At 50.9% G+C, this 26756-nt stretch overlaps 2 protein-coding genes and 1 pseudogene across 3 annotated transcripts; 2 read left to right on the top strand and 1 right to left on the bottom strand.

Moving 5' to 3' along the window:
• Positions 1–153: 153 nt before the first annotated feature.
• Positions 154–9419, bottom strand: Palm3 (paralemmin 3). The gene is made up of 8 exons (XM_041663739.1): positions 9373–9419; positions 6137–6185; positions 4012–4092; positions 3418–3560; positions 3220–3304; positions 2322–2367; positions 1027–2187; positions 154–963 (listed from the first exon to the last, which is right to left on the bottom strand). The coding sequence occupies exons 1-8, from the start codon at positions 9417–9419 to the stop codon at positions 380–382; spliced, it is 2196 nt and encodes a 731-aa protein (XP_041519673.1). The 3' UTR covers positions 154–379.
• Positions 9420–12012: 2593 nt separating this feature from the next.
• On the top strand, positions 12013–12814 carry LOC121455619 (annotated as a pseudogene).
• A 12163-nt stretch (positions 12815–24977) lies between these two features.
• On the top strand, positions 24978–26720 carry Misp3 (MISP family member 3). 2 transcript variants are annotated; one of them, XM_041663732.1, is made up of 3 exons: positions 24978–25740; positions 26128–26201; positions 26450–26720. In XM_041663732.1, exons 1-3 carry the CDS (start codon positions 25197–25199, stop codon positions 26462–26464), a joined length of 633 nt encoding a protein of 210 aa, XP_041519666.1. In that variant the 5' UTR covers positions 24978–25196; the 3' UTR covers positions 26465–26720. The 2 variants fall into 2 exon arrangements, with proteins under 2 accessions (XP_041519666.1, XP_041519667.1); XM_041663733.1 differs by having other exon boundaries at positions 26447–26720.
• Positions 26721–26756: the final 36 nt, after the last annotated feature.

Genomic DNA, 26756 nt, shown 5'->3' with positions numbered 1-26756 from the left:
AGAGACAGGTGGATCTCTTGAATTCGAGGCCAGCCTGGTCTACAGAATGAGTTTCAGGATAGCCAGGACTACACAAAGAAACCCTGCCTCAAAAAAGACCAGACAAAACAAAACAAAAAGAAGACACACAGTCAGGCTGCCAGAGTGCCTTAACATTTAATTTTCAAGTATAAAGGCTTCATTGCAGAAGGGAGTCAGGGCCACAGGCAGTGGGCAGGGAGAGTCTAAAAGCCCAAGTGTAGGTAAACACAGGGGCCTGCTGGCTCCTGGGTACCACCACCAGTCCTATGGCACCCTGTCTGTGCCTGGGACCTTCTGCTGGATGCCAGGCAGCGAGGTAGCTGTGAGAGGAGTAGGGTGCTGGGCGGCAGGCGTAGGCTCACATGACCACACAACACTGGCATGTCTTTTGCTTAGGGCCACTAGCCTCTTTGGCCTCAGCTAGCTCAAGCTGCCGGGCAGGTGCATAGGTAGGTGCAGGGTGGTCACCTGGGTTGGTGCTGGACACCTCCTGATGGAGCAGTGGCTGGCTTTCCACAGGCTGCTCCGCTGCTGGGGTCTCTGCCAAGAGTGGGGTGGCATCCCCGGGGGGACCCTCACTCTCAGCACAGGGCTGAGGCTCCCTGGCTGTCTCTTCCACGGGTCCTTCTTGCTTCTCCAGGCCTTGCAGTCCTTGTTCCTCTGATGTGGGCTTCTCATGAACCGAAAGAGGGGTCCCTGACTGGCTGGCATCCTCCACCAGAAACTCTGCTCCTTCACTGGGTTTGTCTTGTTCTTCTGGGCTCAACTCCTCCTTGGTGCCTGGGGTCTTCTCTGCTTCTGATGACAGCTCACTGCCTCCTGGGTCTCTATCCAATAACGTCTTACTTCCTCCAGTTTTTTCACCCAATGAGCCCTCACCGCCTGGCTCCTCATCCAATAGCTCCTTACTTCCTCTAATTTCTTCATCCAATGAGCCCTCATCTCCTGGCTCCACATCCAATAGCTCCTTACTTCCTCTAGTTTCTTCATCCAATGAGCCCTCACCTCCTGGTTCTCCTTCCAAAAATTTCTCGTTTGTTTTTGACTCTCTGTCCAATGAGCTCTCACCGTCTTTCTCCTGGTCTGGTGGAAGCTCACTTCCTCTTCTCTCTGGGTCCAGGGGGCCCTCTGGTTTTCTCTCTGCCACCAATGGCGTTTCAGTGGTGGCTGGCTCTTCCTTGCCTCCTTTTTCTGCTTCCAGTGGCTCTCTATCTTCCTTCTCTCTCACCGCCTGCTTTTCCTCATCTGTTGTTACCTCTGCCGGAGGGGGGCTTTCACCGTCCTTTTCCTCCCCCTTTTCTGCCTGGCTTCCCTCTCTTTCCTGGACTGGCTCTGGCACCTCGGCTGCTCCACCTCTCTCTACCTTGAGCTTTTCTGCCATTCCCCTCTCTTCCGAGCCCTCTGATTTCTTCACCTCCCAGGATTCTCCACTGCCTCCCAACTGTGCTCCCATCAAAGCCTCAGGTCCTCCCTCACAGCCTACCCCTGGAGGCGCTTCCAAGCCCTCCATCAAGAGCTCCTCCCAGTCTTCACTGAGGGCTACTCTCTCCACCCAAATGAAGGACCCCTCCTCTCCTCCAGGGCCCCCCTGCCCAACACCTTCAGGACTATCCCTGGAAGCACCTTCCTCTTTTCTGGAAGTTTCAGCTTCACATTGCTCCTGGAGCCTCGGGGGACTGGCTTGTGTGGCCTCTGCATCCCTGTCTGTCTCCCCTGTGACGTCGGAATCACTGCCTCCCAGCCCCTCCCAGACCACCTCCACCACACCCCTCCCCTCCTTCACCCAAGCGGGGAGCTCAGGGCTGCTAGTGCCCTGCCTGGACTCAATGGCCTCCAGCACGACTTCTTCCACCTTGGCCTCCAGCTCCACGCCCGTGGGGGCTGTGGCACTGTTCTCAGTGGCCCGAAGCCCAGCCCAAACCACCTCCACCACACCATCTCCTTTGGCTTGAGTGATACTCGCTGCCCCTGGGCTGGGCTGCTCTTGAAGGGGCCTATGCCCAGGGCAGGGGCCATTGGCTTCTGAAGAGGCCCCTATGGCCTCAGGGGATGGCCTCAAGGCTGGCAGAACCTCACTGAGCTCCTCCCTGGGATCAGAGGGGGTCTCGGGGGACATGCCCACTGGACCAGCTGGCAGGGAAGTTCTCTTGTCCACCTCACTGAGGCCTGGGGGAATGAAGGGAGGAAAGGGTAGGGAGGTCAGGATGATAGGGGGATGAAAAGGACCCTCATCCCAGATTCCTTTGGGTCAAGTGATCTGGTGGTGGCTGTTCCCTAGACCTTGGGATTCCAATACTTACCTGCAGGACCTGCCTCCATGGTGGGCTGAGAGAGAGGTCGGGGACCCTGCAAGAAGAATAGAGACACAATTAAATCAGCCCTGGTTTGTGCGCCGCCTGCTTCACCAATACCATGTTAATACTTCACTGACCAGCTTCTGAGGTTGCCATAGACAAAGGATTCCTGGGGGAGGGATGGAGCCCAGCACCTGGGGCACTCAAGGCCGCCAGTGCAGCACAGCTGAGCCGTGTTCCCAACCTGAGAGGACCTGACACAATCAGACTTTAAGTTCTAATGGGAAGAGGAAAATCAGCATAACAACAAATAAACACATTGCACATTGGGAGTGGGGGGAGAAAAAGGAGCAATGATGGAAAAAGAAGCCGTGAGCGATCTGGGGGTATCAGGGTTTGCTGCAGAGACAAGCCTGGGCACGGCTTCTGGAGGGGGTGTGTGTGCTCTGTCCAGAGTGCTGAGCTGGAGACAGTTGTTCCAGGCTAAGGAAACAGAAAGGTTGGGGAAACGGAAGAGGCAGTGTGACCCGCAAGGGACGACAGAGAGAGGTGAAGAAACTGGGGCAGCTGAACACACCTGCATGCTCCCTTTGTGAGCAAGGCGTGGGTGAGAGAAGCCTGTCACCCTACGCTGGGAAGATCGCGTGTTCAAGGTCACACTGGGGTAGTAGTTTTAAATTATAATCTCGCCGGCCCCTCCCAAAGGCACTTCTGAGTTGGTATTTCCATTTTAGGAATAGAGCAACTAAGGTCTAGACAAGAAAATCAACTTCCACAGGGACACAGAGTAAAGTACCGGTGAGTGGGTTTGACTGCACTCTTGGAGAGAGCGCTCCTCTGCTGAGTCCCGGTCCACCGCTGCTGGCCACACCCCCTCCTCCCCACCCTTTCTAGCCCCTCTCACCTCTCTGCGCCAGACGGGCCTGCCAGCAGGTCTGTGTTGGGCACCTGTGGACGCACTCTGCAACAGCTGCAGTTGGGACTGGAGTCTGAGGGAGAGAGGGAGCCGCTGGAAACCGGGCCGGGCCGGACTAAAACTGCTTCATTTCTGAGGGCAGTCAAAGGCTGGGGCAGTGCTCAAAAGCAGGGATTCCCGACTCACGAAAACAAGCTGTCTTCCAGATTACGAATTCGAGCCTGGGCCTGTCCCTCAGGCGACTGCGGGTCCTTGGAGGCCAGGTCCTCCGGCCGCTCTGGTCCTTCAGCCGCCCCATCCATGAGCCAACGTTCTCGGAGAGATTTCCTCTGGACATAGGAAGGGAGTCCGGGGCTGGCCACGGGAAGCCTACCTCCCCACCCATTGCTTGCAACTCCCAGAGGGCACATCCATCAGGCTGGAAGACATGCCCATATCTTGTCCCCCAACACCTTGCCAGCAAGTAGCCTTCCCAAACAGAGACCTTTATCCTTCCAGCCTGCCCAGTCGACTGGCCCAGCCAAGCTCAGAAAGACCTCCCAATGCGCCCCTCTCCACCCCAGCGTTGACCTAAGGCTCCTTTCATCACATCCAAACTGGGAGAAGCCCTTCACCTTCCCCATACTCTTCCAGAGTGGGGCAGCTGTCTCCATGGCTACCTTTCGCTCGCCTCCTCTCCATCTCCCCCTCCCCAAATTGGACAGAGGTTCCTATTGTCTCTCAGTCGGCCTCACAAAGACATCCCCACTTCACTGCAGGGGCTGGACGGGACTCCCCAACCTTGAGCCGCTCCACGCGAAGTTTCTCTTCCTCCAGCTCCCGACGCGCAGCGCCGATCTCCTCCTGCAGTCGCCGCTTCTCCTGCGCACACACGACCCAGAACTGCGGGCGGGCCCAGGGCCGCCCTTCGCCCGCCTCCTCGGGGCTCCCGGGCCTCCCGGGGCGTCCTCCCGCGGGCGGGGGCCGCAGAGCGCTGACTCAGCAGCGGGAGGGGCTGGGCGGAGCGGGGCGGGACCAGGCGGCCGCGCCCTGATGCTGCGGAGGTCCGGCCACGCCCAATGGTGGTCCGCAGATGGGGGCATGGGGCGGGGCTTAGAATGGGGACTGGGGTTTGGGGCTTCAAAGATGAGATGACCAGGCGAGGTGCACACGTTTGTAACCCCAAGACACAGGAGGTGGGGGTATGATGGTCTCCATGAGTTTCATGCCAGTCTGGACTACACAGGGAGTAGTAACTCGGAGGCTACTTTGAGTCAAAAGACCCTGAGACAAAAAAATTATTTAAAAAGCGGATTTAAGGGTATAAAAATATGTGGGTCTAGATGTAGGGAAAGTGCTAGTGAGATGGAGTTCAAAATGGGGGTGCAGGGGCTCAAGAGATGGCTCAGAGGATAACAGTACTGGCTGCTCTTCCAGAGGTCCTGAGTTCAATTCCCAGCAACCACATGGTGGCTCACAACCATCTGTACTGAGATCTGGCACCCTCCTCTGGCGTGCGGGCAGAATGTTGTATACATAATAAATAAATAAATCTTAAAAAAAAAAAACCCAAAAAACCAAAATGGGGGTGCAGAGGTAGACATCCAGAAACTCAGGCATAGAGGTGGAGGCAGAGATGAGGTACAAAGAGGGAAATGCGGTTAGATGGGGTGCAGAGATCAGGTTCAGAAATATGAATGAGGTGATAGTGGACCACTTAAAGTTGGGGTGTTCAGGAGTGGGGTCCAGAAAAATGGGGTTGGATGAGGTGGGAAAGTTAGTAAATGAAGTACAAAAAAGAGGGTTAGAAAAATGGAGGGGTACACCAGGTGACCAGAGACTTGGGGTACAGAGGACCTCCAGGGTTGAGGTGCAGAAATAGGCTACAAAGAGTTGGGGCACTAAGAGGTAAAGTCTAAGATGAGGTGAAGAGAGACGGGGTGCAGAGTGGAAGTCAGGGAAATGGAGCACGGAGGTGGAGATTAGAGAAACAAGGGCGCCGAGGTCAGGGTTCAGGGACGATTTATAGAACACAGGTTTTGGCACGCGCCTTTAATCCCAGCACTAGGGAGACAGAGGCAGGCGGATCTCTGTGAGTTCGAGGCCAGCCTGGTCTACAAGAGCTAGTTCCAGGACAGGCTCCAAAGCTACAAAGAAATCCTGTCTCCAAAAAAACGAAAAAAAAAAAAAAAAGGAACATAGGTTTTATGCGCCGGGCAGTGCTGGCACACACCTTTAATCTCAGCACTTGGGAGGCAGAAGCAGATGAATCCTAGTGAGTTCAAGGCCAGCTTGGTCTACCAAGCAAGGTCTACCAAGGACAGCCAGGACTGTTATACAGAAAAGCTCTTGTCTCAAAAACAAAACAAATCAAAAAACAAAAAGAAAGAAAGAAAATAGGTTTTAGAAAGGGTTCTGAAATGTGGGGGGCAGAAATATGGGGTGCAAAGTTGGTTTGGAGAATAAAGGTGCACAGTGCTAATCAGAAATAGGGAGGGCAAAGAGGAGGGTGCAGAGAGCTGAGGTCGGGAAATCGGCTAGTGAGGAGCGGGGTGCAAAGAGGGCTGTCAGAGAAATGAGAGGTAGAGGACACACAGGTAGACCAGAAGAACAGAGCTCATAGGATGGGGTTCCCTAAAAAAGGACTCCAAATAAGGGGTGCGGTATATGGAGATTTAAGAGGTAGGGAGGTTGAGTGTCACTGGAGAAGGTGTTTCTGGAGGTGCCAAAAGACAGGTGCCCTCCATTCCGGCAGTGACAGGGACCGGACACAGGAGCTGCCTAAGGGGCTCCCTGGACAGATTGGAGCTGAAGGTGCAGCTCAGTTCTTCATAGATCCAGACTCGCTTCCTCTGGGGTAAACATTCCCTACCCTGATGGAGCAGGGCAAGAAGAAGCCTCAGGGTTCTGGAGTGTTAACACTTACAGCGATGACCTCCAGCCGCTGCCGATAGAGGGCGCTCTCCGCCATGACCCTGTGGAGAGAGTGGCCGGGCTGAAAAGGCGTTTCCTAGGGACTCCATCCCTCAGCAGGCGGGCTCCTAAAAGTCCTTTCCCAATTAAGACCGCTGGGCTGCCAAGAAAGAGCCCGGAGCTTTGTCTGTGTTTTCCCCTCTCCACCAGGGAAGCGCCTGGGAGCGGACTGGAGTCTGGATGACGAAAATGAGAGGCCAAGACCATCAAGCTAAGGCTGAGTCTCACATCTTTCTCAGCCTCTGGCTCACCTGTGAAACCGGGCAGGGATAGCTTGACCTCAATCGTGCAAGAGAGCAACCTAAGCAGTTTCCACACTTAATTCAGCTTCTGCATAACTACAATAACTATTGCAAACAACCACAGACATGCTCAAGTCCTGCCAGGCTCCAAAGAGGCTGTGTGTCTCTTGCTAGCCCCACGCCTTCTCTGAACCTCAGCTTCCACCCTTAAGCACTAGGGTGTGGGGTATGAGGGAATGTGGGGGAGAGAAGTGACCATTAAACCATTACCATGGTAACTCACAACTGCCTCTTTTCCACTTGTCTACCCTCTTCCTGCTGGGGGCAAGGGTCACTGGGCCATCCTGCCTCACTGCGGACTTTGAGCTCCAAGGAGGGGGATTTGAGGTTTACGGTTTAACCTGGTATTTCCCCACCTTTGTCCTAACTGAAATGTGACAGCATCCTGCTTCCCCACCCCCAGGGGGCTCCCGGATCTTCATTTAGGGGACAGGCACTGTCAAAATACCATGATCATTGACCAGCCCAGGTGTGGGGCCGTGTTAGCCCTCCTTCAGCCGATGGTCAGAAAGGGCTGTCTACCATGGCAGACGGGGTGGGCACAAAGATCTTTAGGTGTTTATCAATTTAAATCCTAACAGGTCGGGGAGAGAATCCCAGCCCCACTGCCCACATTCCAGTCCTCTCGGGTCCTCCGGCCACGCCCTGAAGGCACAACAGAGCTATTTATAGTGCCCTAAGTACCCTGCAGGGCTTCCGCTGGACCACAGCCACCTCGGCTCAGGCTCCACCCCCCACCTGACACTCCAGCTAGGAACAGACCCGGCCAAAGTAGCCACAGGCCACGTGCCTGTCAGGTTTTGAAATGTCCTGTCTGGAGAAACACTTAATCTTCCCCGTAATCCTATGATCCATTTACCAAAGGGAAAACTGAGCCTCTGAGGAGTAGCAAAAGAACTCGCCCGTGGCTGGGGACAATGCCCAGTGAGCCAATGATCAGAACCAGTTTAAACCTGTCCTCTCAGTTCTGCTGCTGCAGCAGGACAGCCTGGTGTATGCAACAGCAGGATAGCCCAGGATATGCTGCAGCAGGACAGCCTGGTGTATGCAACAGCAGGATAGCCCAGGATATGCTGCAGCAGGATAGCCTGGTGTATGCTGCAGCCAGATAACCTGGTGCATGAAGCAGCTGGGTAGCCCAGGATAAGCTGCAGCAGGATAGCCTGGTGTACATTGCAGCAGGATAGCCTGGTGCATGCAGCAGCAGGATAGCCCAGGATAAGCTGCAGCAGGATAGCCTGGTGTACATTGCAACAGGATAGCCTGGTGCATGCAGCAGCTGGGTAGCCCAGGATAAGCTGCAGCAGGATAGCCTGGTGTACATTGCAACAGGATAGCCTGGTGCATGTAGCAGCAGGATAGCCCAGGATATGCTGCAGCAGGATAGCCTGGTGTATGCAGCAGCCAGATAACCTGGTGCATGAAGCAGCTGGGTAGCCCAGGATAAGCTGCAGCAGGATAGCCTGGTGTACATTGCAACAGGATAGCCTGGTGCATGCAGCAGCAGGATAGCCCAGGATATGCTGCAGCAGGATAGCCTGGTGTATGCTGCAGCCAGATAACCTGGTGCATGAAGCAGCTGGGTAGCCCAGGAGAAGCTGCAGCAGGATAGCCTGGTGTACATTGCAACAGGATAGCCTGGTGCATGCAGCAGCAGGATAGCCCAGGATAAGCTGCAGCAGGTTAGCCTGACTGCTTGTCTCAAACAAGGTGAGTGGAAAACAATGTAAGGTTGTCCTCTCTCCACATTCACACACACTCACACACAAAATGCACACATATGCACACTTTCACACCCTTGCACACATTCTCACGACACACACTCTAACACACACAAACTCACACAATGCACCCACACACATACACTATTACACACTCCCCCACATATATGCACACACTCACAGTCACATACACACAGACAGCACAAGACTTGTCCCAAGTCAGGAAGGCAGAAGGGAAGCACTTCTCCCTCACTGCTGACAACACAGTTTGGGGTCCAGAGACCTTCCTTTGGGCAGCCATGGGAGGTCAGAGACCCACCTAGAGGTGGGGACTTCAACTGGGGCAGGGGCCGAAGGTCGCCTGACAGGTGTCCCTAGGGAAGTGTAGACTCCGGTTGTTCACCTCTCTGTCCCTGGGGGAGGGCTGAAGTCCCCTCAGCTGTCCCACTCCTATGATGTTATCTCCTAACTCTTCCTTGGGGGGGGGGGGATCGGGTTCCCGTTGCTAAGCAACCAGGTTTGTACTTGGTGAATAATGCAATGGAGGGCACAGGAAAGTGAAGGACAGAATTGGGGTCCCTAGTGGAGGGAAGCCGTCTTTCTGGAAGTTTCTATAATCCTTTGGAGTCCCGCTGACCATCCGGCTCCCTGCTAGGGATGGAACCAGAAGCATACTGGGCTAGAGCTTCTCTCGGTTTGAAAGCCCTCAGCTAAGTCGAACTCCTACACCTTCTTCACGTCGCTCCTCTCCTACTCCATGGTCGCGTCTCAGCCATAACCAGCTTGGTACCGAAAAGGAGCAGAGGAGTGGCCGCTGCCGCGCTACACTACGACTTTGCCAGTCTTTGGAGGCTGGAGCGCTTCCTACCTTCCTGAACTCCAGCATTCTCGCTCACTCTGCAGACTTGGGGAGTTTGGTGGCAGGCACTAAACTCGGATGCACATTCTTGTACTCTGACATTCTCTGTCCCCCGCCTAACTTTGCAGTAGGCCCAACTCTCTGGGGAAGTGGCTCTCAAGGAGCCCCAGGTTTGGCCGCCAGCACCCCTTGCTCTCCCCTAGGCTCCTTATTGAGAGGCCAGCTGGGGCTCCCGGACTAGGTCAGCGCCCCACCCCCGCCGCCAGCCTTTTCACTCTGCCCACCCGCCCTCACCCCAGACACTTACATGGGTGTGGCTGTGGCCGGGGACAATACCGGGGTCTGCAGGGCCATCTCTGCCCAGTAGCCCTCTCGTGGTGTGAGCCGAAGCTCCCCAGTCTGGGCCCTGGTTGGTGGGAGGGGGCTGCGGGGCGGAGCAGGAGAGCAGGTCCGGCTGGTTTGGGCGGGAGGCGCGGCCCGGCTGGGGCTGGGGCAGTGCTGGGGAGCGCTATCAACTTCTTAGGATGAATTATTTACCAGTCTCCGGCCTCCACGATGCACTCGGCTGCCTCCTAGTTCACACGCACGCAGCCACGCTGGTGCTCCAGCAAGTGGGGGAGAGCGGCCAGGCACTGACCCGCGGCCGCCCGGACACTGGCGCCTGCGCCTGCGTGGGGCACTCAGACTTTAGAAAAAGCCCAGGGTCACTGGCTCCCTTCTAGGACCTTGGAGCAAGCGGGAGGGAGAGCTCACTGACTCAGCTTCTGGAGACCATGGCAACCAAGAAGCCTGGGATGGGGTCACTGTGGGCAACTGGTATCAGGTTTCAAAGCCTCAGTTTGCTTCGCTGTGAAATGGGAGGATAAGTACAAATGGCCTGCAGATCAGAAGACCCTATTGTGTTTAGAGATGGGGTTAGAGATGAGAAAGGACAGCTGTGCGGTGGTGGTGCACACCTTTAATCCCAGCACTTGGGAGGCAGAGAGGCAGGAGGCTCTCTGTGAGTTCAAGGCCAGCCTGGTCTACAAAGTGAGTTCCAGGACAGCCAGAGCTGTTACACAGAGAAACCCTCTCTCAAAAAACCGAAAGAAAGAAAAGAAAGGGGGGGGGGAGGAAGCAGCAAGAAGGAAAGAAAGAAGAAAGAAAGAACAGGAGGTGAGCTCACTATTGAGGATGCCTTTCCTTTGAACACTGAGTGTTGCAATGTCAGCTCAACACAACTAGACCAGGTTTGATTTTATCCTGCGAGAGCAGCCCTTGTCTGTTTCTGCTAGGTGCTTCAGAGGAACTCTGAGCAAGGCCCCTCCCCTCCAGCCGGAGTGGTAAGTTCACCCACATTCAAGCCTTTCCGGTCCTGACTGCTTCAGGGTCCCTTGCACACCTTAGGCGTGTAAAATGGAGGTCTTCTGCTTGCACAAGGGCCACCATGCTGCTGTGGGCTGTCATCAAGAACTGGGATCGCCTACGTCCCACCAGTACAGACTCCAGGCAGGTGGCCTGACCTGGGATCCCACTACTAGGTGTTATGCGAAGTCCCCCCAAAAGCCAACAAGGAGACGGAGTCCTGTATGTAAAAGCAAAAGAGCCTTTATTTTATGCAAGTTTGCAAACTCAGTCTCTCCGCATGTACAACATATTGGAATAAACGGGAGCTCCGGGCTCAGTTAGAGTTGTGTTTTTATAGTAGTAAAGGTGGGGGTGAGGGGTTTCTGAGGTTCAGGACCCCTGATTGGCTGACATTTGTCTAGGGGTGTCCTGGTGTGTGTGTGCTGGCAGGTGGTCCTATCTACAGCGGTTGGAATGTTAGGCATTTCCTTTGGATGGTCTGTTTTTAGGTGGTGCTCAGGTAATCTCAGCTTGTGGTTCTTCCTGCAACCAGGTATTGCTTCAGGGTAAACTACTGAGACTCAGGCCTCTGTTAAATTTGTCAATGGCAGCTGGTAATGGTTGGAAGTAAAGAACTTCCTTTGGTTGATCTGTTCATATTTAACTTATCATGGCTGGCTCCCACACCAGGGAGGCTGAGGGAGGAGACTGGCAAGGCCAAACCTTACCTGAGTTAAAAACCAGCCTGGTAGCTGGGCGGTGGTGGCATATGCCTGCCTTTAATCTCAGCAGTTGGGAGGCAGAGGAGGCGGGGCGGCGCTCCACACAGTTTAGCGGTAGAGGCTTGTCTAGCATACACGAGGCCCTAGATTCGACTCCTAGTACAGGGAGGAAAAAAGTTGAATTTGAGTTTCTAGATCATTCTGAAAATATTCCATGATGGGAAGAGAGAGTATACATGTGTGTATTTGTGAATACATATTTGTGTATGTTGGAGTGGAACCTAGGGTCATAGGCAGGCAAACCCTCACCACGGAGCCACGCCCCAACCCTTCTTTACAACACACATGTTTGTACCAGGTGTGTTCTACCTACCCCCACTTTATTTTCTGAGACAGGACCTCTCACTGAACCAGAGATTCACCCATTTGGTTAGCTAACTGGCCAGTAAGGCTCAGGAACACAGCTGAGTCTCCACAGTGCTGGGATTAGAGACATGCTCCTGCACAGGCTCCCTCACTCACAGGCTCCTGCACACACAGCCTGCCCTGCACAAGGCTCTTGCCCACACAGGCTCCTGCACAGGCTTCTTTACTTGGGTGCTGGAGATACAAACCCAGGTCCTCATGCTTGCACAGCAGGAACTTTGGACTGAGGTAACTTTGCAGTTGCCTTGAATGATTTTCTTTTCTTTCTTTCTTTTTTTTTTTTCGTGGTTTTTTTCAAGACAGGGTTTATTTGTAGCCTGTCCTGGAACTAGTTCTTGTAGACCAGGCTGGCCTCAAACTCACAGAGCTCTGTCTGCCTCTGCCTCCCGAGTGCTGGGATTAAAGGCGTGGGCCACCACCACCTGGCTTGAATGATTTAAAAAAAAAAAAATTCCATTTTCCAAGGAGGCGACATGGTGGCGGTGGTGCTGCTTGCGCTAGGCTTTGCGCTCCTGGGCGGCCAAGGTTCCTCGGCGGGTGGCGGACACCATCGTAATCTCTGTCCATGATGTCTGCTCCAAGACATACCTTAACTGCATTTTGAACAGCAGTAGCATCGACATCGTTGGCCACCGCTGGATGAGAGGTGACCAGGTACTGCAGGAGGATACGCTGCCTGACCTGCAGATGCAGTACTTGGAGGATACAGATGACCGCTCTGGGTACTATTTCCTGCATCTTCCTTCCCGAGCGCATGGGCAGGGGCGACATCCGTGTGGAGGGGCCACCCCGGACCAAGGACGGAAAGAAGTCAGAGCACTCCAGTGAGGGAAACGTGAGGCTGGTCTACAAGTCCGAGTCACCCCACCCTCCTGTCACTGGGTGGAGCTGGTTTAAGACTCTGACTCTGGGGATCAGCTGATCACCAATGGCTCTGAGAGCAAGTATGTCATGATATCCACAGCGGAGAGGTCAGAGCTGACCATCAGCAACCTCCACATCAACAGCGACCCTGATACCTACGTGGGTAACGCAACGCCCAGGACAGCGTCCAGGAGAGGATGATACTGCGCGCACGCGGCTCCGCCTGGCCGCCCTCTGGCCTTTCCTGGGCATCGTGGCCGAGGTCCTGGTGTTGGTCACCATCATCTTCATTTATGAGAAGCGATGGAAGCCAGAGCAGATCCTGGACGAGAATGACTCTGGTGCTGCCCCACTGAAGGGCATCATGTGAACGACAAGGACAAGAGTGTACGCCAGAGGAACCCCACCTGAGTGGCAGAGCAGGTGGGGGTGGGGGCACCTGAGCACCTGACCCCAGCCAGTGTCTACCTTCACTTCTGTGTCCCATCTTGCCCCAACCTGGGTGAAGAGAGCCTCACCTTGTAGAAAGCCCACCTAGAAGAAGCAAGCTGCCCACAGCACCCCTGTTTCTAGTTTAAACTAAACAAGGTTTCTATATAGAGAATCTGTTCCTTGGGGGGGGGGGTTGTTTTTGACTTTTTAAGCGTGTCACTATAGCCCTGTGGAGTGGGGGAATAGGGCCTTGCCCTTGGCATGAGGGGGGAGACAAGGGTAAGCTCTGACTTCTTGGTGGAGGGAGCTACCACCTGTTCCCCTGTATTGGACAGCCCATCCCCACCATGGACAACAGGCTGGGCCTGCTGAGACCCCACAAATAAAGACCTACCCCGAAAAAAAACCATTTTCCATTTGTGGCAATTAGCACACTCACAATGGGAGACAGCCCTCACTTCTGTCTAGATCAAGAACATCTGCTGGACAATGGTGGCACACACACTTGGGATACAGAGGCAGGCAGATCTCTGAGTTCAAGGCCAGCCTAATCTACACAGCTAGTTCCAGGAAAACCAGGGCCGGGCAAACGCCCCCTGCACCTGTCTGTGTAGTTTGCCTGTTCTGCGCACACACAAACACAGAGACATTGACACAATGTAGCCTTTTGTATCCGACCTTCTCATTCAGCATCATGTTCCCTTTTTTAAATTAATTTATTTAATTTTGGGCTTTTTGGCACAGTCTCATGTAGCCCAAGATGGTCTCAAAGCTACTACACAATGAAGGAGGACTTTGAAGTGCTGACCCTCCTACCTATACCTCCTGAGCACTGGGATTACAGCACTGTGCCCCACACCTGGCTAGCATCCTGTTCTCAGCCTGCCCACACTATGGCAGCAATCAGTGCTTCGTTTCCCTCTATGAGTGAATAGCAGTCCACTGTGTGCATGTGAAGGTACAAGAACAATCTTCAGCATGGCTCTTTGGCTGCCCTCTTGTTTGAGACACAGGTACTTTGTGTCCGTTACAGCATGCTCGCCTTCCATCTCACCATAGCAACTGAGATTACAGATGGGATGTCTGATCACACTGTGTAAAGATGTGTCTCTGTCCTTCCTCACCTGCCTAAGGCACCTTCTGATTGGCTTAATAAAGAACTGAACAGTCAATAGCTAGGCAGGAAAGAATAGGCAGGACTTCCAGGTAGAGACAGGAACTCTGGGAAGAATCTGAGGTGGGGGGTTGCCAGAGAGAGAGGCAGAGGAAATCAGATGTACTGTACTAAGGAGAGGTAATGAGCCACGTGCAGAATGTAGATTAATATAAATGGGTTGGTTTAAGTTCTAAGAGCTAGTTGGGAACAAGCCTAAGCTAAGGCCAAGCTGTCATACTTATTAAGAGGTCTCCGTGTCATTATTCAGGAGCTGATGGTCCAAAGACCTGCTACAGGCGTGCGCCACCATGACCAGCCTCTGTGTGGGAATTATACAGGACTACACAGACATTGGGAGGCCAGCATCCATCACCCTCTGCTCTGTAAGTAAGTCTAATAAACTCATTGGTTTCCTAGTATGAACTCTGGTGGGATCACACTTTGGTTTGTCATCGGGACAGAGTGGGAAGGAGTAGGTGATATTTATATCTCCCAAGAGAGGTAATTTTAGAACCAGCGGATGTGGGGTTTGATTGAGAATGGCTTCCATAGGCACATATGTTGGAATACTTGGGCTCCATTTGGTGGAACTGTTTGGGAAGGATTGGGAGGAATGGCCTTGTTGGAGGAGGTGTGTCCCTGTGACTGGACTTTGAGGTTTCAAAAGCAAGCCCACATCATTCCCAGTTAGCTCTCGCTCGCTCTCTGCCTCTGGGTGTGTTTCATGAAGTAAGCTCTCAGCTACTGCCCAATGCCATACTGTGCTCCCAGTCATGATGGTCATGGACACTAGCCCTCTGAAACTGTAAGCCTTGCATAAATTCTTTCTTTTGTAAGTTGCCTTGGTTACAGTGTCATGTCACAGCAGTGAACAAGGGGCATCAGGCTTGCAGGGGAAGTGCGTATGCACCAGGCGCTTTTTCAGTCCAACATCTAGGGAGATGTCGTTTCGTTTGTATTTTGGGGCAGGGTCTCACTATATAGCTCTGGCTCTCCTGGAACTCATTATGTAGATCAGGCTGGCAGTGAACTCAGAGTCATCTCTGCCTTCCCAGGCTGGGGTAAAGGCAACTGGGCTTTTTACTTTTAAACATTGTATCGCTAAGGTGCTGGATGGTCTACTGGCGGGGAAACACTTCATTCTGCAGGGAAGCTCTTCCAGCTCAAGAAGTAAACAACTTGCTGGGCTATGGTGGCGCACACCTTTAATCCCAGCACTTGAGAGGCAGAGACAGGTGGATCTCCTTGAGTTCGAGACCAGCCTGGTCTACAAAGTGAGTTCCAGGACAGGCTCCAAAGCTACAGAGAAACCCTGTCTCAAAACAAAAGCAAAAACACACACAAAAAAAGAAGTAAACAACTAAAAGGCTTCAGGAAGCCCCCAAAATTGAACATATGTACTTGGACCCTCCTTCTGCAAGAACTTCTGAGAGACACTCTCGGAGGAACTGAGTGCCTGAAAGAGACACTGCAAACATCAGACTTTATGGTGACTCCAGGTTCTCTGCTTCTGTGAGCTGTCACCATTGCTGGGTTAGGGTTCTCAGTAATGCAGCAGTCTGTTTCCATAAGTGACCCTTTACCCGCATTCCTGTAAGTAGCCCCAATAAAACTCATTGGCTTTACCAAGGTGGACTTTGGTAGTCTCCTCACTCAGGTCTGTCCTTGCTTCCTTATCTTGGATGAGCAGATATTTGCTCCAATCTCCCCAAGAATAGTGCCACACCATAAGCATTTTTATTCATCATGTGTCCTGTGTGTGTGTGCGCGCGCGCGCGTCACAGTGCACGAGGTCAGAGGATAAATGGAGAAGTACTTTCTCTCCTTCTGTTAAATAGGTCCTGCAATGGAACTCACGGCACGATGCATGGTGGCAAGCACGCATCTTTCCTTTCTGAGCTCCCTCACCAGCCTGACTCAAGAGCTGAAGAGACAGACATAGGCATCCCAGGGTGTTTGGGGAGTACTCAGTTTGCAAGTGCTCAGTCTGAGGTGTCTGTCCCCCTGCAGGCTGAGGGCAGGAGGCCTCAGAAGAGAATATAGAAGCGGTGTTCAAAACCTGGAGCTGGCCTGGCATGGTTCAGCACGCCTCTAATCCCAGCACTCAGGGGGCAGAGACAGGTGGGTCTCTGAGTTTGAAGCTAGCCTGGTCTACACGGTGAGTTTCTGGACAGTCAGAGACACAGAGTGAGACCCCCACCTCAAAAAACTAAAAAATTTATATATTTATAAATATAATATATTTTAATATATATTTTTTAAAAAATAAGTATTTTTATATAATAAAATAATAAATAAGTAAAGCATGAGTTTGGGATTTTGCAAAGTCAGACTTCTGTGGGTCTGGGTAGCGCTTGTATCCCAGAACTTTCGAGGCTGAGACAGGAGTTCTCTGTTTCAAAACGAAAACAACGGCAGGATATGGTAGCATATACATTTTATCCCAGCACTCTGAAGGCTTCTGCTGGTCTCTGTGAGTTTAAGATCAACCTGGTACACATGTTGAGCCCCAGGCCCCATCTCATTACAAAAACAACATCCGCAGAGATAGCTTAGTGGTTAAGAGTGTTCACAGCTCTTGCAAAGAACCAGACTCGATTCTCCCAGCAGCTATGTCTAGCAATATATAACCTCCTGTAACTCCAGCTCCGGGGATATGTTGCCCTCACCTGACATCCTCAGGTACCTACATATATGTGCACGTACACATCACGTACACATCAATTAAAATTAAAACTGCCGGGCGGTGGTGGCGCACGCCTTTAATCCCAGCACTCGGGAGGCAGAGGCAGGCGGATCTCTGTGAGTTCGAGACCAGCCTGGTCTACAAGAGCTAGTTCCAGGACAGGCTCCAAAACCACAGAGAAACCCTGTCTCGAAAAACCAAAAAAAAAAAAAAAAAAAAAAAAATTAAAACAAAATTTAAAAAAGAAACCGCTCGGCCGGGCAGTGGTGGCGCACGCCTTTAATCCCAGCACTCGGGAGGCAGAGGCAGGCGGATCTCTGTGAGTTCGAGACCAGCCTGGTCTACAAGAGCTAGTTCCAGGACAGGCTCCAAAACCACAGAGAAACCCTGTCTCGAAAAACAAAAAAAAATAAAAAAAAAAAAAAGAAACCGCTCATAAGAAGATCCAGTTCGATCCTAGCACCCATTCCAGGTAGCACACAACTACTTGTAATCTCTCTCCTGAGGAAAGCCAATAGCATCAGTGCTCATTTGCATAAATCTGCACTGATTTACATACACATACATACACATAAAAATCTCTAAAACTAAAACTAAGCAAAAGAATGGCTGAATGCCCATCAAAATCCCAGCAAAATTCTTCAAAGACCTCAAAAGAACGATACTCAACTTCATATGGAAAAGCAAAAAAAACCCAGGATAGCCAAAACAATCCTGTACAATAAAAGAACTTCTGGAGGCAACACAATCCCTGACTTCAGACTCTACTACAGAGCTACAGTACTGAAAACAGCCTGGTATTGGCATAAGAACAGACAGGAGGACCAATAGAACCAAATTAAAGACCCGGATATTAATCCACACATCTTCAAATACCTGATATTTGATAAAGAAGCAAAAAATATCAAATGGAAAAAAGAAAGCATATTTAACAAATGGTAGTGACATAACTGGATATTAATATGTAGAAAAATGAAAATAGACCCATATCTATCACCATGCACAAAACTCAAGTCCAAATGGATCAAAGCCAGCCACACTGAAACTTACAGAAGAGAAAGTGGGAAGTACATTTGAATGCGTTGGCACAGGGAACTTCCTAAATAAAACCCCAGCAGCACAGACACTGAGAGAAACAATTAATAAATGGGACCTCCTGAAACTGAAAAACTTCTGTAAAGCAAAGGACATGGTCAACAAGACAAAATGACAGCCTAGAGAATGGGAAAAGATCTTCACTAACCCCACACCAGACAGAGGTCTGATCTCCAAAACACACAAAGAACTCAAGAAATTGGACATCAAAAAATCACATAATCCAATAAAAAAATGGAGTACAGACCTAAACAGAGAACTCTCAACAGAGGAATCTAAAATGGCTGAAAGACACTTAAGGAAATGTTCAACATCCTTAGTCATCAGAGAAATGCAAATCAAAACAACTCTGAGATTCCATCTTACACCTGTAAGAATGGCCAAGATCAAAAACACTGATGACAACTTATACTGGAGAGGTTGTGGAGAAAAGGAAACACTTCTACATTGCTGGTGGGAATGCAAGCTGGTACAGCCCCTTTGGATGTCAGTGTGGCGATTTCTCAGAAAATTAGGAAACAACCTTCCTCAAGACCCAGTAATACCACTTTTGGGTATATATCCAAAGGATGCTCAATCATGCCACAAGGACATGTGCTCAACTATGTTCATAGCAGCTTTGTTTGTCATAGCCAGAACTTGGAAACAACCTAAATGCCCCTCATTGAAGAATGGATAAGGAAAATGTGGTACATTTACACAATGAAGTACTACACAGCAGAAAAAAAATAACATCTTGAATTTTGCAGGAAAATGGGTGGAGCTAGAAAACATTATTTTGAGTGAGGTAACCCAGACACAGAAAGACAATTGTCACATGTACTCACTCATAGGTGGCTTTTAAATATAAAGCAAAGAAAGCCAGCCTACAAATCACAATCCCAGAGAACTTAGACAACAATGTGGACACTAAGAGAGACTTACATAGATCTAATCTACATGGGAAGTAGAAAGTAGAAAAAGACAAGGTCTTCTGAGTAAATTGGGAGCATGGGAACCTTGGAGGAGCATTGAGGGGGTAGGGGAGAAACAGATAGGGGAGCAGAGAAACATGTAGAGCTTAATAAAAAAAAAAAGAACTTTCAATAAACGTTTTTTTTTCAATAAACGTTTTAATAACCAAAAAAAAAAAAAAAAAATACACAGTCTACCTGGTGTGTCTACATGTGCCTCTGGTCCCAGTTACTCGTGGAAAAAAAAAAAAAGAAGGGCTGGAGAGATGACTCAGAGGTTAAGAACATTGGCTGCTCTTCCAGAGGTTTTAAGTTCAATTCCCAGCAACTACATGGTGGCTCACAACCATCTGTAATGAGATCTGGTGCCCTCTTCTGGCCTGCAGGCATACATGCAGGCAGAACACTGTACACATAATAAATAAATGAATCTTTTTTTTTTTTTAAAGAGTGACTAAGGAGTTGAGTGGAAAGAGAATTTACACACTCCAAAGCTTTGTTTAGTATAGTGCCCCAGGTTAGCAACATGTAGTCACTGCCCTTCTCCCACCAAGAGTTTGGTGTGTAGCTGGAGGCAGCCAGTAGGCTTGAGGGCGCATGACAGGTGATATATCCTGTTTGCCTTCTCTTCCACCTGATGACCTTGATGGAAGTCATCAGTAGAAAGAACCAGAGTCTGAGAAGGAAATGGTGGCCAAGTCAGATGAAGCCAAGTGGAAAAGGGCAGAGAAAGAGGAAAGTGACTGACTCTGCCAAGTAAGCGTCACAGGTGCCCTTTGATGGGGAAGGCTTGTTTGCTTGGTCACCAAGGGGCCCTGGTAGAGGGGAAGGGACAGAGTACAACATGCCGTATAGAGACTAAAGTATTTGTTAAAACAGTGTCCCAGGCTGGCCTCAAGCTTGATGTGTAGCCAAGGATAAGCTTCAGCTTCTGAGTTTCCTGCATGTATTATCCCAAGTGCTGGATTACAGGCATGTACCACCATGGCAGTGCTGGGGACGGAACCCAGGATTTTGTGTATGCTGACAAGTGGTGTTGCTTTTAATGGTTAATGTATAAAGCTGTTTCAGCCAGAGGCTTAACAGAATAGGGCAAGGTGGGAATTCCAAGAAGATAGAGGAGGAAAGAGGAGGAGAATTAAGAAGTCATGTAGCTGCAGCAGGACACAGATGCTGGCCATTGGGTGGAACCTTGCCGGTAGGTCATAATCAGATGGCCTACCACAATACATAGATTAGTAAAAATGGGTTAATTTAAGATGTAAGAGCTAGTTAGAAATATGCCTAAGCTATTGTCCAAACAGTATTGCAATTAATATAGTTTCTGTGTGTTTATATCAGGTCTGGGCTGCTGGGAACGAGCAACCTTCCACCTTCAGATTGGCGCCCACCACCTGGGGCATGGATCCACATAAGACCTTTAAAAAAAAAAAGGAGCTTCTAGATCCACAAAAATGGGAACCAAGCACAGTTTCTTGGTAGTCCCATTTATTCCCCCAAATGAGCTCTGTTTGCTAGCAGTGGCAAGTAGGGGCACCATGGCTTCTTTAAGAGAGGTCTTCCTGATTCAGCATCAGCAGCAACAAAACCGCTTGGCTTCTTTAAGAAACAGAGGCTTCCTGATTCATGCTAGATGCACAAACAGCTCTGGCTCTTTCAGGAGGCTGAGCACTTCAATGGGTTTTGTGGGCAGCATGCTGCAAGTTAGTCGGTGGCAGCATGGGACAACTGTTTACTAGAGTTGAGGTGATGGGCACGGTTCCCACCCAGCTGTGCCAGAGCTGGCGGTAAGGTACCTCCACCATATTAAAAGGACAAGAGAGGCAGAGTCAGCATCCAGGGCTGCCACGACCACACTGCTTACTATTTTAAAATGCATCTTGTCAGAAAAGGATTTCAGATACACAATAAACACTAACTCAGATAAAAAGACCTATAAATGGGTCACAGTGTTAGATAAATGTATGTAGGCTTGAGAAAGAGAAAAAAAGAATATAGACGATTATAATATAAAAGAGTACAGACAATCATAGGTTAAAAAGAGTAAAGATAATAAAATAAATATTAAACTTGTAAAACAAGTAAGAGTAAAAAATAAGATACGCAAAGATGGAATATACACAGAGTCTGGATTATGTATATTATTGTGTTTTCTTTAAATTTTTTGACTGTGAATGAGCTAAGTACAGAGAGATATTTCATTGTATGGGCTGCTAAACCAACATATATATTTTAAAGGTATCTTGACTTCAGAATTTGAGTCTAAGGATATGTTGCTTTGGAAAAGAGGTTCTGTGTTTGTTTTCACCGAGGATGAGAACCTGTAGATTCCTTCCAGACTATTATAGTTGGATGGATGATGGACCAAGGTCCCCTAAAAGGTCTCCGTGAACCCCCCAAAATAAAATACGTCACCCATCAAAAAGCAGGAAGAAGTTTGGAGAGAACTACGCCCAAATTCCCAAATATTGCTTATAAATGTTTACTTATGTTTAAAAGGGAATATGCTGTAGAGATTTGCATTGGTATGGATCTTGTTTTATTGATACAAATTTAAGGTCAATTTTGTTATATGTATATTTCTACTCTTGATTAAGGTATTGTGTTTGTGCAGCTCATTTAAAAACTGTAATTTAGTATATGGGGCTGGAGAGATGGCTCAGAGGTTAAGGGCACTGGCTACTCTCCCAGAGATCATGAGTTCAATTCCCAGCAACCACATGGTGGCTCACAAACATCTGTAATGAGATCTGGTGCCCTTCTCTGACATGGAGATAGTCATTCAAGAGGAACAATGTATACATAATAAATAAATAAATAAATAGGGGCTGGAGAGATGGCTCAGAGGTTAAGAGCATTGCCTGCTCTTCCAAAGGTCCTGAGTTCAATTCCCAGCAACCACATGGTGGCTGACAACCATCTGTAATGGGGTCTGGTGCCCTCTTCTGGCCTGTAGGCATACACACAGACAGAATATTGAAAACATAATAAATAAAGAAAGCAAAGAAAAATTAATTAATTAATTTATAATAAATCTTTTTAAAATGTAATATATAATTAAGTAATACAGATTAATGATAGTCATTTATAATAGTCAAACTTGTAGTCATGTTAGGTTTTCCAGATATATAGAGATATATTTCAGTCAGATAGTTATTCTTCAAACCTTTCAAAGATTAACAGAATATGGCATTTAAAATGTTTTAAGAACTTAGGACTTTTCATGACAATGAGGCACATCTGCTCCTGGCAGCACCAATCTACTTCAAGAGAAAGATAGGCATTGAAGAGGCTCTTCTATGGAGTTTGCTAGCCATTTGGGCAAGAAATGCTCTTGCCTGGATTGCTTGATGTTATGCTGTATGAACTGGACATGCAGGACCCACAGAAAAATGAGTGCTAAACTTGCCTAAAGGTGAGACAATCCTTCGGGGTTCCTGCTTCATGAAAGAGTCTGCCAGACATTCTGCAAGACACAGAAGAAAGTGACTGACAAATTGCCAATATGGGCGAAACTGTCTTTGAAATTTCCTGCTTCATGGAAAAGTCTGCCAGATACTATGGGCCTATAGGCTGAAGATGGATGCCTCAATGTTACTGAAGAACTTTGGGTGACTGTCCAGGCAGCGAGATGTCTCTGTCAATTCTAGAGTTTTAGAAGTTGCTTACAATGCACTTCCTGTTTACTCAGGTAATATTATATCCTTTTGAAGTCTTTGATGGAGTTAAAGAATACAGTTAAAATTATAGTTTTCCTTAGTTATGATAAATGATAAAGTAGATATAAATATTGTAACTGTAATTCTTACTTGGTACCTGTTTTGTTATATGTAATTTTACTATGTTAAAGTTGAAACCTTCCTTTTTATTTAAACAGAAAAGGGGAAATGGTGTGGGAAATCCTTCTGTATATGTGCTGCTTTTATTGGTTAATGAACAAAACTGTTTCGGCCAGTGGTTTAGTAGAATAGGGCAAGGAGGGAATTCCAAGCAGATAGCGGAGGAGAGAGTAGGCAGAGTCAAGAAGAAGCCATGTAGCCGCAGCAGGACACAGATGCTGGACACTGGATGGAAGCTTGTCGGTAGGTCACAACCACGTGACAGTACACAGATTAGTAGAAATGGGTTCATTTAAGATGTAAGAGCTAGCTAGAAATATGCCTAAGCTATTGTCCAAACAGTATTGCAATTAATATAGTTTCTGTGTGATTATTTCGGGTCTAGGCTGCGGGGAAATGACCGAGCGGCCTTCCACCTACAGACAAGCACTCTATATGTGAGTCATGTCCCCAGTCTCTTTTGTGTACATTTGTGATAAGTGTGTATGCCTCCACACAAAGGCAGGGTCCTTCACTGAGCCTAGCTCTCACCCACTAGATTGGCACCAGGGATCCCATCCTCCTGCCTTTCCCCGGTCCTATACATGGGCCACCAGCACTTTACAAACCAAGTCATTATTTCAGATCTTATTGTTATTATTTAAAAATTGTTTATTTTTATTTTTATGTGTATTGGTGTTGTGCCTGGGAGGAGTCAGATCAGTGTGGAACCATCCTGGTCCTTTTAACGGAGGAGCCATCTCTCCAGTCCAAGAGAAGGCAGCATTTGAGGCCAGATGTAAGAAGAGAGACGAGGAGTGATCAAGTGGTTGGGGGTTTGTAGCCTTCTATTTCCTGTTTGTTTGTTTATTGGAACAAGACCTCACAATGTAGCCCTGGGTGACCTGGAACTGTTTACATAAAACAGGCTGGTCTCCAACTCATAGAGATCAGCTTGCCTCTACCTCCTGAGCGAGTACTGGGGTTAAAGGAGTGAGCCACTACCCTGGCTCCTTTATTTTCTTTTGAAATTTATTTTTATTTTATGTTCATTGGTGTTTTGCCTGCATGTATGTCTGTGTGAGGGAGTCAGAAGCCCTGGAACTTTACAGACAGGTGTGAGCTGCCCTGTGAGTACTGAGAATTGAACCTGGGTCCTCTGGAAGAGCAGCCAGTGTTCTCAACCACTGAGCCATCTCTCCAGCCCCTCTTTCTATTTTCTTTAGGTAATTGTCTTTTTTCCAGATTACTATAAAATGACGCTGGGGTGGGCCGGTTTTAGTGAAAGTCGGCATCCCACCAGATGGAGTGGAAAATATCCCTGGGAATGGTTGACCCGCAGACTGGAGCATCAATCCTGCCCTTGAACAACAACAGATCGTCCCAGACACAGATCCCCCCCCCCCCCCCCCCCCCCCCCCCCGCTAACCCGGTGGCTCCTGCCCCAGTTTGGGCCATCTCAGCAACCCGCCCCAAGCTGACCGCTTTCCAGCCGCAGTTGCTCGGTGGAGGCCAGGAAGCGCTATATTGTCTCTGCTCTCAATCCTTGCATGCTCGTTCTAGCTGGACACTAGGCCGCAAACGCCTTGCGGGCTTTTCTGGAAGGGAGGGGAGGGAAGCTGCTCCTGGCGGTTGAGCGGCAGGAGCCCCGCAGCGAATCTGGCAGAGCTGAGCAGCCCAGGGCAGCAGGAGCTCGTAGTGCGGCGGCCCCCGGCGGCCCTGGGGCGGGACCCGAGCTGTGTGGAGCTGCGAGGATCTCGGGAGGCCACGGGGGCGTCGCTGGCCGCGAGGGGCACCTACTGAGCTAGCCTGGTGAGGTCAGGGAAGGACGACCGAGGGAACACCCTGTAAGGTGGCTCGGAGATCAGCGCGGCGCTGGACTAGAGGTCTGGTCGCCAGGCAGTGATGGAAAATGAGACCCCCCCACCCCAAAGTACCAGCGTGGTCCCAGAACAAGAAGGCGAGTCATTACCTCCGGAGTAGGGAGTTCAGGGAAGCCCTTTCCTAAGAAGCTGTCTTCAATCAACCCCTGGACTCCGGTGGCGGGAATCCCGCGTCCAGCGGAGGAGCCTCCGCCTTGGGGGCGGGCCCAGGGCCGCTCGAACCCAGCTGGCAGGTGCCGGGGGCGGTGCCCAGTCCTGCCCCCAGGGGACGTTCCTGGAGGCCAGAGGCGGGTCAAAGAAGAGGGCTGGCGACGCCTTAGAACCTCGGGCGGCGGCTGCAACCACAGGTACTGCGCAGGTCACCGCGTCCTACCTATCTGGGCATCTCAATCCCGACCCAGAGAACAGAAATTTTCAAAGTGCGCCTAACTCTGAACTTCCAGACCCCGGCGCTCGAGAGCCGAGTCCTGGGGTCACCTGAATCTTAGGGCTACGTGCTCCGGGAGCCTCAGAGTCAGGGCACCGAGGGCTAACGGTGAGGTCCTGGAAACCTCTGGAGCGGAGGACTTGGAGACCTCGGAGCCAGAGAGCCAAGTTCCGCAAGTACCAATTGAGCAGGACACAGAAAGCCCGGACGGACGTTCCGTAGCTGGGCCGCCTAGCATTCGGATAACGGAGGTACTGGGGCAGTGCCCCTCTTTCTGCTCGGAGGCCTCCTGGTGTGTTTTCCACCGAAGCCGGCATCTCACCCGGCGCCTGCGGAACTACTGATGGAGACGCCCATCCAGCGCGAAATCCGCCGTAGCTGCGAGCGCGAGCAGAGCCTGCGCCGGAGCCGGGGTCTGAGTCCCGGCCGTGCGGGCGAGGAACTCATCGAGTTGCGCGTGCGACCGGTGCTCAGCCGGCCCGGCCCCGGCCCCCCACTGCCGCGCGCCCTGGAGCGCGCTCGGGCGGGCGCGAAGATGCAACGGGACATCGAACGCGAGGCTCACAGGCAGGCGGCGCTGGCGAGCCCGGCAGCTCTGCTGCCCAGCGCCCGGCAGCGGCCACAGGCGCTGGACGAACTCAAGCGCTTCTTTGAGGCTGCAGCGGAGGACGGCGGGGGTTTGCAGCGGCGGCCGGAGGCGGGAGGCCGGCTGCACCCCACCGTGCAGGACGGCTGCCCGCTGGTGGGGCAGCCGCCGCCGCTGGTTTCCCCGTCGCTACTGGAGCAGGAGGTGCGCCAGGTGCGCGAGCGCGAGCGGGAGCTGCAGTTGCAGCGGCGCAGTATCTACGGGGCCGCTGAGGTCCAGGAGCCAGCCCCGAGCCTCACCCGTAAGCCGGTCACCCCGGGTCCAGAGCTCCCGCTGTCTCCACCTCCAGTGACCCTTCATCTGTAGGCTTGCAGACTCCCGGGACTCTTAACTATTCTTCTTGGGGTTCGCCTTCTATTCACCACTCCCATACCCGGAGTGAGGATCCCCAGATCCACCATACATTGTCTTGGAACCTTGGCTTGCTTCTGGCATTTTCGGGTCCCCTGTAGATTTCAGGCTCCTGTCTATGCTAGGTTTGCCTCCCTCCTGTTCTTGGGTCCTCAGAATTGGGTGGAGGCCTCCCCAGGGAGGGAGGAGTGCACACCTGTATGTGTTTAAGGGGTGCGGCCATCCTCCAACTAGCAAGAGGAGGGGCAGCCGCGGCTGAGCGTCCCTTCCCCCACAGCGAGCAGGGGAGACGGAAAGTTGGCGGTGATCTGGCCCCCGCGGAGACCGGCCTCGGAGAACGGCCTGGAGAAGGTAGGAACCTCACTTTCCAAAGCTTGTCGCTCTCCCACGCCTCCCTGCAGCGCCTGGGCACTGGGAAGGCAAAAGTGCATCCCGGTTCCCTGAAGCGCCACGCTAGCCCCAACTCGAAGTCCCAGACGTAACCCTGAAAGTGAAGAGGGGCTGGGGCCTGGAGCCCAAACTGCCTCACCCCCCCTCATGCCTGGGTGTAGCTCTTGTCCCTAATGGTGGTGGTCTTTCTCTCCCCTCTACCCTAGTAGGAGCGCAGACCCTGAGGTCTGCGAAGGCTGGGACACACGGCCAGAAGCGACGTCCCCCATTAAAGAGTCAGGGTAGAGGCTGCTACCCTCCGGATCAGCCCAAGGCCTGGAGAGGAAGGGACCAGCTCTCTTCAATGGCAACTTGAAATTCTGCACATCCTTGATGCTGACTATGGAATTGACCACCTTTCTCCATTAAAATTGTTTAGTCTTCACTGGAAAACTAACAACCACCCGCTAAACCTGTGAGTGAAGCACAAAATAAAGTGTCCTCCCCCTCCTTTCCTAGGCTTTATTGCAAGCTGTT

The sequence above is a fragment of the Microtus oregoni genome, unplaced genomic scaffold (genome assembly GCF_018167655.1).
Source record: "Microtus oregoni isolate MIOR12 unplaced genomic scaffold, Mior012 000014F_ref0000157, whole genome shotgun sequence".
NCBI classification, from domain to species: domain Eukaryota; kingdom Metazoa; phylum Chordata; class Mammalia; order Rodentia; family Cricetidae; genus Microtus; species Microtus oregoni.
This window is presented reverse-complemented; position numbering and strand designations above follow the sequence as displayed.

Excerpts from the sequence above, each read along its gene's own strand:
- Palm3 (XM_041663739.1), bottom strand. The coding sequence starts at position 9,419 with ATGGCCCTGCAGACCCCGGTATTGTCCCCGGCCACAGCCACACCCAT. Across the intron at positions 2,188-2,321 it reads CATGGAGGCAGGTCCTGCAG|GCCTCAGTGAGGTGGACAAG; the intron begins GTAAGTATTGGA and ends TCATTCCCCCAG. Across the intron at positions 964-1,026 it reads TTTGGAAGGAGAACCAGGAG|ATGAGGGCTCATTGGATGAA; the intron begins GTGAGGGCTCAT and ends TGGAGCCAGGAG.
- Misp3 (XM_041663732.1), top strand. The coding sequence starts at position 25,197 with ATGGAGACGCCCATCCAGCGCGAAATCCGCCGTAGCTGCGAGCGCGAG. Across the intron at positions 25,741-26,127 it reads GCCAGCCCCGAGCCTCACCC|CGAGCAGGGGAGACGGAAAG; the intron begins GTAAGCCGGTCA and ends CTTCCCCCACAG.